General features: G+C 47.4%; 1 protein-coding gene across 36 annotated transcripts in view; it reads left to right on the forward strand.

Annotated features, from left to right (window-relative positions):
- ABI3BP (ABI family member 3 binding protein) overlaps positions 1-13,139 on the forward strand; it is a 342,180-nt gene that overhangs the window by 327,034 nt on the left and 2,007 nt on the right. For all 36 annotated transcript variants that reach the window (XM_006033054.1, XM_025214794.1, XM_006033038.2 and 33 more), the window contains 4 exons: positions 1,310-1,389; positions 3,561-3,590; positions 5,124-5,285; positions 11,848-11,970. In XM_006033054.1, coding sequence (XP_006033116.1) covers positions 1,310-1,389; positions 3,561-3,590; positions 5,124-5,285; positions 11,848-11,970 — 395 coding nt within the window. The remainder of the gene's footprint in view (positions 1-1,309; positions 1,390-3,560; positions 3,591-5,123; positions 5,286-11,847; positions 11,971-13,139) is intronic.

Genomic DNA, 13,139 nt, shown 5'->3' on the forward strand with positions numbered 1-13,139 from the left:
CTGCACCCCCCCAGCTCTGGGGTTGTCAGTGGGGGAGGGAAAGGAAAGGTTAGGGGGAGACTAACCGGAAAATGTAACTTGTATAAGTGACCTGAAACAGGTGAAGAGCCTCAGCAAAAGAGTCTGGCTGGGATAGTACTATTATTGTTTCCAACCTTGTTCAGCTTCTCCTTCATGCTTCCCAGCCATGGGGAAGAGCATTCAGGAGATACTGGAGCATAGGTTGGAGCCATAAAATATTTCTGTGGCAAAGGATGAGACAGAGACATTCCCCAGCAGGACACATTTTTATGAATCTGGAGAGTGAGCACTGAGTTACATTTAGCCGATTGGAGTTGTCTCTTGGCTGAGCCTTCCTGCCCTGCCTCTTGGAAGGCATGTGCTCCATTCAGCAGCCCCTGCCTCCCCTTCATCACTATTGGTGGGCTTGGGAGAAACAGAATTGGGGTGGGGGGGATGTTTTTGTTAATGGAGAAGGGGGAAATATCAAAAAGCAACTGTGCACTTCCATCAGCAACCTCTTCGGAGAATCTGGTTGTTCTCATTACTTATCACCACACCTGCATACTTCCCCTTGCAGCATGGGTGGCAGTAGTGACCAGACCAGCAGTAGTGGCTGCAGGTACTGGGCTGGCAGTGGAGGTAGCTGAGAGCAAAAGTTAGCTGTGTTAGTCTGAAGTTAGGTGCACCCTATAGACTAACTATATGAGAAAGGTATAACATAATCAGTTGTAAACAGTGGGTTTACCTCCTCAGATGCTGTCAGATGGCAGCAGCTGCCATTCTTACTCTACTCTAAGCAACCTGTGATTAAAGGAGTATCAGTTGAAGTCACTGAGGAGTTTTATTAGTAGGTCTAAATGTTTCCTGAGGAACCCTGACCAGTACCTCATAGTCAGATTGGTACAGACTGTGGGGGTTTTTGCCGTGCCCTGGAGCAGGGGGCATGGCCTTCTACCTGGGATCTCTTGTGCATCTATTAACAATCTTTTATAAAAGCAGGATATTGGCTGCTGTGGTTCCCCTGCTTTACCTGTGGCAGGTTAGTGTGTTGCATCTTGTTTTGTGCCAGGGTTGACAGTAGCTTTATGAAGAGTTTAGATTATGGACTTATGTAGGATGGTTTGGATGGGGATGATGCTGATCTCTGCAGGTCTCTTCCAGTCCTACTTCTCTATGATTCTGTGGTTCAATATGCTTGTCCAGGAAGCTAGCAGCACCAGCAGAGGTGTCCAGGAGGAGAATTTACTTTCTTAGAACAGACACAAGCACTGTGCAATGTTGTTTATTTGCTATTTCTATCCCCCAGCTATGAATTCCAGGTGAAACCCAGGAACCCTCTCGGTGAAGGTCCAAGCAGCAATACAGTGGCGTTTAATACTGAATCAGGTAAGAGCCACAACACCTAGATCCATGAGCAATGAAAGCCATATAAAAAGTCTGTAAAGTAAGTTTGTCCTTTAAGAGGGAATCTGTGTTAGCAGACACCATCAGCATTCATCTTTGGAAGATCTGGGAGAGGTTGTCTGTCTTTGAGTGAGAGTGATGTTGCTCCATGTTTTAAATGGATCTGATGTAATGGTGCCCTCTTACCCTGATTCAGCCTTGTGGATCAGAGTGAGAGACTCCAATGGAAGTAGGAGCCATTCTTCTATCTGGAGTTGGCTGCTTGTAGTTGCCTGTGCTCTGTATATTACCCGGCACTTGAATTCAAATTGGGTTTAATCTATTTAAAGGGTCTGTTGTCAAGTTTGATGCACGTCAAATTCCTGGCTCATTGAAGTTAATGGGAGTTTGGTCTCAGTTAGGAATAAGGGGGTAAAGGGAATAAGGAATCCAGCCTCTTTTAAGAACATGGACTCCCTCTTCTGATACCAAGGTTACCTTGAATTGTTAAACTCATAAGAACTGTTTATAATTAATGTATTTATAATTAATGTATTTTTCATTATTTATTCTGTTTGGATTTTTTTTCACTAAACCTGGACAAGGTATCTAGGTCTGTGGCTCTCCTTTGGGGTGTGCCTACACATGTGCTTTAATGGGCATTGGCTTATTTTAATGTGCATTAAAGCATCACAAAAAAGCCATGCCCTTTAGCTAATGCACATTAAAATAGGCTAATGCACATTTTTCTAGTACCTCACAGTGGAGAAACTAGATTTAATGCACATTACCTAAAGCACATTAATGAATGTGTAGATGTGTGCAGTGACAAGTTGGTTCCCCCTCCCTCCCCATTACTCCATCATTCACTCATACCCTAGAACAGGGGTGTCCAACCTTTTTGAATGTGGGGCCGGATCAGGAACTTTTTATTACCCAGTGGGCCAGCAGGAGCAGGCGCTTGCGCGGCCTGTCCAGTCCGGCCATGGTCTGGGGGCGCAGGGGTCAAGGGGTGCCGCCTGACCCCACCATGTCCTCCCTGTCACCTGCGCAGCCTCAAGGTCACCTGTGCAGCCTCAAGGATGCTGCCACACCTGCGCACCTGGGCTCAGCAGCCAGGGGGACATGTGGGGACTCTATAGCGGGGTGCGGGATGTGCAGGGACATCCCCCTGCTTCCTCTCCTCTGGGGCCGCCTGAGCCCAAGCGGCAGGGGTCCCTCCCGCCCCGGGGCCTGCGACTCACCACCCCCAATGTGATGTCTGCGGGCATGGGGGGATGCAGGGAGGTGGGAGCAGCGCTGGCTTCCCACCCGACAGCCACAGCAGCAGTGGCAGCAGCATCTCCCACGGGCCTGGCCACAGCATCCCTCCGAGCCGGCATCTGCGCCCGCCCACCCGCTGCACTGTGACCTGCTCCAGCCCACGCGGCTGGTGGGGACCAGCGCAGAGCAGGGCCAGCATGCAAATGAGGAAGGGAGGGGTAGGGCTAGGAACCGAAACTCTGCAATGTGGGAGTGGGGAGGAGCTGGCATGCAAATGAGGAAGGGAGGGGTGGGGCGAGGAAGGGACACCGTGAAATGAGGGGGGAGGGGAGGAGCAACGTCAAGCTGACGCAGTGCGTGTGGGAACCTTGTCCCTTCCCCTGCCCTTCAGCAGCCATTAGGAAGCTGCTGAGGGGCTGGGGGAGGGACAAGGGGTTCCCGTTGCAGCACCACAGGCCACAGAAAATGGCTTGGTGGGCTGCATGGCGGCCCGCGGGCCGTATGTTGGACAAGCCTGCCCTAGAACAAAGCTTTGAGTGGCAAGTGTTACAGGGGAATCTTTTAAAAAATTATAATCCATTGACACTGACATTTAAAAAAATCCTGCAGATTTTGGCTGATGAACTCCGCACCCGTGTTTTCACAAAACCCAGTGTGACTGGTCATATCCCATTAATAACATTTGAAAAAGCTCCATGATGCAATAGTTCCAAATTATTACATGAGCAGTTTATTTCTTTAACTTAAAGCAAAAATTATGTGAACCTGACTTCCAAAAAACAGCTGCTATTTTACAAATTATAGTTTGTCAAGCATAGAAAAATCACTTCTCAATGCGCTTCTGTTGAAATGTCAGGGGAGGTTATTTTACAGTGCCTAATTGCGTGCTTGTTTGTTTTTTTTCTTCCCAGCGGACCCAAGAGTGAGCGAGCCAATTTCAAGTAAGCCTTTTATGCATAGAATGCTCTAATCAGACCATTTTTCTGCAGTGAGATAACGTGTGCTATACAACGGGGCTGGCTGTACTTTCCGAGCTAAACATGCTTTCACACATGATTTCACTTCTTCCACCTATACCGCTTGAAAGAGATTCCTGCCAGTCCAAATGTTTACCCGAGCTCAACACAATCAACATGAGGTGGTGTTGCAGTGGCAGCTAGGATGGCTGCGAACCAATGTCCACAAATGAGCCAAGGACAGCTCATATTTTCTCAGCCTTGTCATTAACTCAGAAGGTGTCTCTGTGAAACCAATAAGCTGTTTCTTGCTTAATAATAAGTGACTTAACAGAATGCAAGTCAGAGTCTGCCATTGTACTACCGAAAAGCTTGCCACCAAAAACAGGATGCTTCACAGGGCTTCATGAACACAGTGGTCAAAGACCTGTTGAATTCAGAGAGATTTGGCTCAGGCTCTTTAAAAAACAAGATACCCATTTCAGGCAGAGGGGCTGCTTTGTGCATTTAGTATTGAAAGCACTTGAGATGTACACAAATAGGCTTCTTTTCCCCATACTCATCTGGCTTTTCCTGTATATTTTGCTGTCTCCTAGTCCTGCCTTAACCTTAACCATCTGAGAAAGAAGGAAATGTCACACCCTTTATAACTGAGAATTTTGCCAAGCATACCAAAGCTTGACTCCCTGACAACACAAGGCACCCCACATAAAGGGGGCCCAGTTCTGACCCCAGTTGCACCAGTCTAACGGTGTATGCCAATGGACCCCCTTCAGACATACGCCAATATAGCCTGAGATCAGAACCAGTCCCTAAAAGCAGGTCACCGCAGCTCTGTGTTTGGTAGTGCTAGAGTTAAGTTGAAGCTGTTATGGTTTAGGAGTTGTGAGAGGCAAGGATTTTGCACAGCGATATCTTTTCTTGGACCGACTGCATAGTAGAGTTAGACACTGTCTTTCATTCAAAAGCTTGTCTAACTCTATCCCAGCTCTGCAGTTGGTCGAGTAAAAACTATCACCCACAGAAATCCTTGCCTATGTTTGCACATTTTGCTGCTACTAGTTCCCTAAAACAAAAACAGCAACCTCTTTCAGCTGTGGCTAGAATGACCCACCCAGGCCAGAGGTGGTTGGCTGGGTAGGAGCTAGGACCTGGCCACCCCCACTGCTTGCCTCCCCAGCAGCATAGGGGGAGCACCCACAGCTAACATTTATCCCCACAACAGCATGGGGAGAGTGCCCACAGCTGAAGCCCCCTCACTGCTAAATTCTTCCAAAGGCCCTTATCCATGGGCCAGATCCAATGATCCCACAGCCCAGATACGGCCCACAGGCTGTAGGTCACTGATCTGTGCACTAAACTTCCTTCCAAATGCAGGTGACTATTCTACGTAGTGCGTTTTGAATGGCACCTCGTGGCATGAAGGGTTTCCTCTCCTCTGTATATGTTTGAGTGTGTTTATCATCCTTTGTTATGTATAACACTATTCTAATTAGCCTCTTTCTTCCCCTTCTGCAGTGGGAAAAGATGCCATCTGGACTCAAATCCCATTTGAATCTGACTCCTATTCAGAGTGCAAAGGGAAACAATATGTCAAGAGGACCTGGTACAAGAAGTTTGTGGGAGTGCAGCTGTGTAACTCCCTGAGATATAAGATATACCTCAGTGATTCGCTTACAGGTAAGGGAAGCCAAAGGCAATATGAATATATCCATATGGATGCAGCCCAAATTACACAACACACAGACATCTAGGACCTTCATTTCCATTCTGAACTAAAAGATTTCAACAGATGGACTCTATTGGCTGTGATTGGACATGCACATTCTCCTCACCTTGGAAAAGTGGAATTTCCAAGCTTCCCAGATTACTGTTTAAGATTAGTTCTTTGTTTGACAGCACCCAGAAGCATGCAGTGCAGTTCCTAGAGCATTTGTAGAGGCAAAGGCACGCACCTGGAGAGCACAGTCTAATGGTATCGGTCCTGAATTAAAAATATCTGTGTTTGCACAGTTCTTGCTGAACATTTGGGGCCTAGAACTGGACATGCTGCAAAAAGAAATGGTGGAAGACTAGGAGGCAGAGCAGCTGCTGTTACAATAATCCCCCACAGGGACTCAGACTGGGATGTAAACAAACCTTTTCATGGGTCTGTTGCGAATAATGAAGTTTTACAGGGTACCTGCTAACATGAACATCTGACTTTGAATCTAATTAACGTCTTTTCCTTGCCTGCTTTCATTTTACGATTCCCACCAGGCTCCTGGCCATCACTCCTTCACTGGCTCATTACATTCAGGTTACCATACAACAACTTTTAAAGGCCTGGCTGCTGTTCTGTTTCTTTATTACGGTTAGTGCTCTAGTGCTAATGGTTTGCTTGGCCCAGAAGCGCACACATGTGTACACATATCAAGAGATCTGTGAAGCTTTTGTATCATGATTCCATTTACTGATTGATAAATTGATCACAACTTGGGGGAAGCTTTCTGACCATTATGATTCTGATAGGCCTGAGCTCCACTCGTGCGACCAGCAGAGTGCCATTGCAGAAACCAGATGGGTTTTGCCAGCTTTTACCACCTCTCCCTGACTAAAAGCCAGTCCACATGACTGTTAATAGCTCATAGCACAATTTTAAACAGGACTTGGCACCTAATATAGACAGGGCAGGTTATGGTTAGCTCCTCATGGTCAACTGTTGGCTCTTCTCAGCTTCCGAGTGGGTGAAACCTCCCTGGATAATGCTGTGCTGTAACAATTGCGAGGGTATCAGTGTAGAGCCCAAATTCTAGAGTGACACAGAGCAGTGTAATGCACAGCAAACCTCCCCAGCTGCAAAAGTTAGGCTGATGTATTCGTTATACAGGATTGGCTCAAACAGGAGAAAAACAACGTCTGAAAAGAAGTAATTTTTAGGGCCTTATCCAGTCAGCTGCTAAGCACCCCTAATTGAGAAGTTTTTATGTCTTGAGGAATCAGTAGCGCAGTGCATGGCACCTCATGGAACCGGGCCCACTGCTGAGCATTCATGGACCAGGGAAAGGGAAGAAAAGCAAGGAATACATTCAAATGCTTCACAGACTATATCAAATTCCTATCCAGCTAAACTGCCCAGCCTCCCCCATCACACACACATGCAAGAAAAACCCTGTGGTTATTTTAAAGTGCATACCTCTGCCATAAATAGTATGTGGGCAATTATGTGGCCCAGAAAGACTATTTTATAACAGGGGTATCATTCATTCAACTCTGTTCATACAACAAAACAGTCAATGAGATGTAACATCTTGTAAAACTAGTCAGAAGAAGAAACAGCAGCATTAGGCTACCAGGACTATAGCACAGTCCTAAATCAAATGAACTGACACTCCACTGACAGCCCTGTTAGGCTCCAAATAAGCATCTGATGTATCAATGGCCCATTTTCCTATTTTAATTATATTGTTTTCATTCTTCCTGGGAGAAGGGTCATTTTACTTGACCGGGAACTAATCAAGGTAGCCACATCATTTTCATTACACTGACAAAATGTGGCTCTCTCCCCTGTGTTGCTTTAACCGACATGGACCAGTTGTCACAATATTTGAATGAACTGGAATGTTTGTCCAATAAATATAAAATATATGTTTGACCCCTCCTTTCCCAACTGACGTAATTACCAGCTTCCATATTACCATGGAAAACTTTCCAGTTCTAGGGCCAAGCTCAGCCTTTTCAGGTAGGTCAGTGCAGTGCCTCAGTTCAGTGGAGCTCTGCCTGCTTATGCAAGAGCTAAATTCAACCTGTAGCATCCATCAGGATTTTTCCTGCACTTAAGATCCGCCCATGTAGAGCCAGTTGAAAGGGGCAGCTCATGGATGAGTCTACAGACATTTATTTGGTACCTAACAGAGAGGAGGAGAGTAGGGGTGTGCGAAATGAGCCATATTCATTTCAGATTTCGGAATCAGCCCGAATCGGGGACAGTGATGTGATTCGTTGATTCAAATCAGTGATGCGATTCGTTGATTCGGCTGAATCTGAATCTGAAGATTTGATGCTAATTCGGAGAATCAGTGATTTGGCCATAGACACAGCGTTAAATGTTTTTTCTACATACCTCAAGGTACCAGACACACCTCATGAATGCTGCAATGCTGGGGTGGATGGAGCATCCCACAGGAGCGCAGGGGAGCCCCCGCATGCTCAGCGGCGAACCCAGAAATGGACCAGAAGTAATTCCGGTCCACTTCCAGGTCCACCGGGGAACATGCAGACCCTCCCCCCCTGCCCTCCCCTGGCTCAGCGATCAGCTGCAGGGGGACCCCGGGTGGCCCCCAAGGCCCAGGAGGCACCAGTTGCTGAGCCAGGGGGGGCATAGGGGCACCCCCTACACGCTCCCCGGTGGACCCGGAAGTGGATCAGAAGTGCTTCTTGTCCACTTCTGGGTCTGCTGCCGAGCGTGCTGGGGAGCCCCCCATGCTCCTGTGGGATGTTCCATCCGCCCCAGCATTGCAGCGTTCATGAGCCGCCTACTACCTTGAGGCATGTAAAAAAAAACATTTAAAGCTATGTCTATGGCCAAATCTCTGAATCTTTCCAAATCTCTCTGAATCGATTTGGAGGGTTCTGATTTTATTTGGAGAGATTAAACGGTCTCCTGATTCGATTTGGATTCAGAGGTTCAGTCACCGAGTCAGGCCGAATCTCCATTGAATCAAATTAGGGACTGAAGCTTCGCACAGCCCTAGAAGAGAGCTCTTCTCATGATATCATGCCATTTGCATAAAGGAGCCACCCCTACTGTCCTCATATAAGTGTCCTATCTTTGTAAGCATTCCAGTCATCTAAAAACAATTGCATCTAAACTGTGACTTCAGCACCTGTGGAAATACCTTGCAGCTTTGGGCAGACTGAAGGTTCTGAATTTGAGGATCAAAACTTTTACCCAGGAAAGACTCCCTCAATCAGCACTGGGAACCAGGTCTCCCATGGAACAAAAATAATAAAGCAGGCAGTAATAAGTACCTATCTAAAGCAACAGCACATGCATAAAGTCTGGTCAGCTAGAGGTGAATACCATGGGCATTGATTGGAACATGCAAGATAACTGAAAACAGACCCAGGGACAGGGCAAATATAATCTTATTAGCTGAATACTGAGGGCACCACATGCCTCCCATAAATACATTGTCTCTTGCACAGCAGATATTTAATTGGGGCCTGGGTGAGGTTGCAGCGTCCTCAGCATATGACGAGTGACTCTGAATAAAGCAGTGGTGCTCAGCCTTTTTACAATCAAGGCCCTTCCTCCCCCCCTCACACCCCCAAAATGCCAGCCTTTGGCTTTCACTTGTTTTTTGACTACACAAAGAAGAATAGAGCAGTTGTTCTGTGGCAAAGAACTCAAGAAAGACCACAACAGAGCAGAACGATTTGAAACGCTGGATCCCTGTTTAACATTCTAGGTTTATTTTATGACCCAGGGGTTTGCACGTCTAACATTGATAATATTGTGTGGCATCCCGGAGCACCCTTTAAAACAGTGCTTTCCAAACTTTTCCTCAACATGACCCACATGTATGGCCCCACTTCCTCAGCATGGCCCCTCACTCCCGACCCACAGCCCCCCTGACCCTTCCAGTGCTGCTCCCTCCCAGCCCATAGCACCCTGGCCCTGCCAGTGCCCCTCACACCTGCCCCATAGCCCCCTGGCCCTGCAGCTCCCCACTCCCTCCATGTGCACCAGAGCCAGGGCCTACAGCCCCCTGCCCCCCCCTCCAACAGCACCCAAGCCCCAGCTGCCACCCATGGGAAGTGGCAGCCACTGTGGCCAGAGTGGAGTGTGGAGCCCGGCTCCCCTCCCCCTCCATCCTCTCCCCTGTGGGTGGCATGGCCAGAGCAGAGCCCATGGGGTTGTGGGGAGAATGCAGGCTGCCTGCTGCAAGTTTGTGGCTCCCTGTCCTGCTGCCCTCCACCTGGGGAGCTCCATGCCCAGCAGGCAGGACCTGGCACAGGAGGGAGTACCATATCACCATGCTGAGACACCCCCTGCCCACCCAGCAGCAGTGGGGACATAACTGCGCCACCATCACCGCTGCCACACCTTACCTTGGCAGCCATGATGGTGCAACTCTCCCTCCTGTACTGGGTCCTGCCCACTGGGCTGGAGGGACAGCTCCTGCCTGGAGCTGGTCCACCTCCATTGCAAACTCCATGCCCCGCTGTGGGCGCAGAAATCTGGCAACCCCAATTGCTGATGTTGTGATGCCGTTTGAGGTCATGACCCACTGTTTGGGAACCGCTGCTTTAAAGGATCTCACAGCACCTCAGCACTAGAGGAGAACCGCCTCAGCTCCCTTCTGAATGCTCACGCACCACCCACTTCCCTGACCTGCAAAGACTTTAGGTCTCAGCTTGCCTTCGAGCTTCAAGGTCCAGCAACAGGAGCTAGCCCTTAACATCACTGGGCAATTATAGCATCATGCTGCACAATTTTTGCTCATTTTGGGAACAAGTAAGAATATGCTTGTGCGGGAGTAGCAAACATAATCTGGAAATGTTTTCTCACTAGATTCATAGGGCGTGTGTAGACAAAACAGGGGCCCTAAATTGAAGCAGTGGGTTTTTAACACCGCTTCAATTTAGGGCCTTTTAAACCCCCGTGCCATGCACACACTCAACTTACCTGCCTCTCCGGCATGAAGGAGGGGAAGGCGAGCTGCTGGTGAGTGGAGCAGTCCCTGGGCTGCGGGAGTGGGGGGGACCGGTGTTCCCCTCCACAGCAGTGGCAGCCCCCAACCAGGCAGCACCCGCTTGCAGGTACCCAGCGTGGGTGGTTCTGGGGGCACCACAGCCACGGAGGGAAGCACCAGGCCCCCACACAGCTCAGGTAGGCAGGCTTCAGGTGGGGAAAAAAGAAAGATCAGGCTCGCCAATTTTTTTTTTTCCCTCTCTTGGGCAGAGCCTGCCTTCCCAGGCTACTGCCAGGCTGCCTGCAGGGATTCCTGCAGAGCCCCTGAGCTGCACGGAGCCTGGTGCTTCGCTCTGCGGCTGTAGGGCAGCAAACTAAAACTCTTTGGAGATGTTTTAGTTTGCTGTGCCCCAAGTCTTTAAGGCACATTATGCCGCCAAATTTCCTACAGCAGCTATAATTGATGCGCAATATGCCTCTGATGCGTGCAAACACTGACATAATTTAAGCAGTGCAAAAGCATTTAGCCCACTTAAAGTGTCGTGCACACGTTTACACACAGCCATAGATTCATAGATTGTAAGGCTGGAAGGGACCTCGGAAGATCATCAGGTCCAGTCCCCTGCACCAGGCAGGAAAGACAGCTGGGGCCAGGTGACCCCAGCAAGGTGACTGTCCAGTCTCCTAAGAGTTGGGGCCACTGGTTTTCCTTATACTTCTTAATTGAATGCTAGGAATGTTTTACCTATCAGTAAAAACACATGTTCAGGTATAGAATATTAACATATGGTATTCCTGTCCCAACTTACTTCTAGTGTAGCCTGGCATTAGTGGGGCAGTTGTACCTCAAACTGTACAAAATCTCAGATCCCTGTCACAGTTCACTTTGTAAGTACACATTCTGCGAATGGAGAATTATACTGTATTCCTATTTCAGCCAGTCTTAACCCTTCTGTTCCTCCAAATGATGCAACTTTAATTTGTTCTTTAGATGACTGACTATCTAAACTATTGACAGGTACACATTAGATTTTTAGTCGTCTATAGGACACTGATGTACAGTGTAAGACATAAATAGGGAAAAAGGCATTTTAAGACTCTAGCTTGCTGTGTACCAAGGATAGCCTATGAACATCTCTAAAGCCATTTTGAGTTGCTCAGTGGAAGATGGGTTTGGGCTTAAGTTAGTAGCAAAACTCCCCTCATTGCAGGAATGGCTTTAATGGAAATGTGCACAAATACTGTGTAAAGCACAATGAAGAGAAGGAGAAACAAAAACAAGAATGGAAATTTTAGCTTTTACCCAACAAAGGCGTTCCCTTCTCAGTAATCAGCACTGAACATGGAGCATTTATACCATCCTTTACGTATAGATTTACATCTTAACTGGACAGCTTCCAAGTTAAAACTGAGACATAAAGAATGCTAGCATTCCACTTGTACCCTGCCCTACAAAGGCACCGGTGACAAAACCAAAGCTTCAAAAGGTTCCAGAAATTCCATGTAACTAACCCAATTTGAATTTTCCAGAGGTTTTTCAGAATGCTTTTTCCTTGATATTTTCAGGAAAATTTTACAACATAGGTGACCAGAGAGGACATGGAGAAGATCATTGCCAATTTGTGGACTCATTTCTAGATGGAAGGACAGGACAGCAAGTTCCGCCAGAACAGCTACCAGCCAAAAGTGGTAAGTTCTGAGGAACATAGCTGTAGCAAATTCATAACCATGCCCCCCCGCCAGCTAACACAAGGCCAGGTTGTCTCCGGTTGATGGTGTGAGAGCCAACACACAGCCTGAATGAGACAAGGTAAAGAATTATAACTTGCTTGATTCAAACTATCTTTTGCAATGGGCAAAGTGCTATTCCAGCCTATTTCAGCTTATTTGGATGTAAGATGGTTTAGTAGCAGGAAAGCCTTGGAGTAATTGCTGCGTGACAAACGTTCAGTTCAAGGGAGAGAAACCTTGTCTCACCAAAGGGCTGGGGGCCAGGCACCCCAGGGAGATTGCAACAGGAGAATAAACACACACTCACATTCAAGGCTTTCCAGCTTTTTCAGGGTGAGTTCTATACATTTAAAATCTATAAAGACACCATAGCATTAAGTTTACAAACTGGTGTGAAGAATTATGTTCACACTGATATGGTTGTTTTTCGAGTACTATAAATCATTGGAGTTGTCAATGACATGGCCTTTCTTCTGGGAAAATGAAAAGCAAACTAGAAAGGAAAAGTTATTGGTGGAAGAAAACAATTCATGGTGCTCTAATTCATATCTGCTGCAACTTAAAGTGGATACCCTGAATCTTGAAGCAACCAAGTCTAAAGAAACACGCATGGGATTAGGTTCTCAAGATGCATTTTGATCTCATCTCTGAAGTCAAGACGCAGCCAGGGCTACATAAACTTCTCCCCACTGACTTATCTGTAAAATGTTGGTTATCCATATTTACCAGTACCTGCTTCACAACATGTTGAGGGTAAGGTCTTGTCACTACAAGAGTTGTACCATTTTAATTACACTACTCTAATGACAACTGTACCATACGACATAAAAAAAAAAAAAAATATATATATATATAATATATATATTAGAGGTGCACTGATACATCGGTCCAATACCAGATCGGTACCAATATAAAGAAAATTGGCTGTATCAGATATCAGCCTGATGGAGCCGATTATTTGGCCAATAAATGCCCATGCTGCGTGCAGCCGCAGCGCAGTATGCAGGCAGTGAGGAGAAGAGCCGGCAACATTGAGAGCTGCCTCCAGCTGGTAAGTGCGGTGTAGTGGGAGGGAAGGGGGGGGGAAGGGGCATGGGGGGGCAGATCAACGCCCCCCCCCCCCGCGG

This window comes from Alligator sinensis, unplaced genomic scaffold, assembly GCF_000455745.1.
Source record: "Alligator sinensis unplaced genomic scaffold, ASM45574v1 scaffold1286_1, whole genome shotgun sequence".
Taxonomy (NCBI): Eukaryota; Metazoa; Chordata; order Crocodylia; family Alligatoridae; genus Alligator; species Alligator sinensis.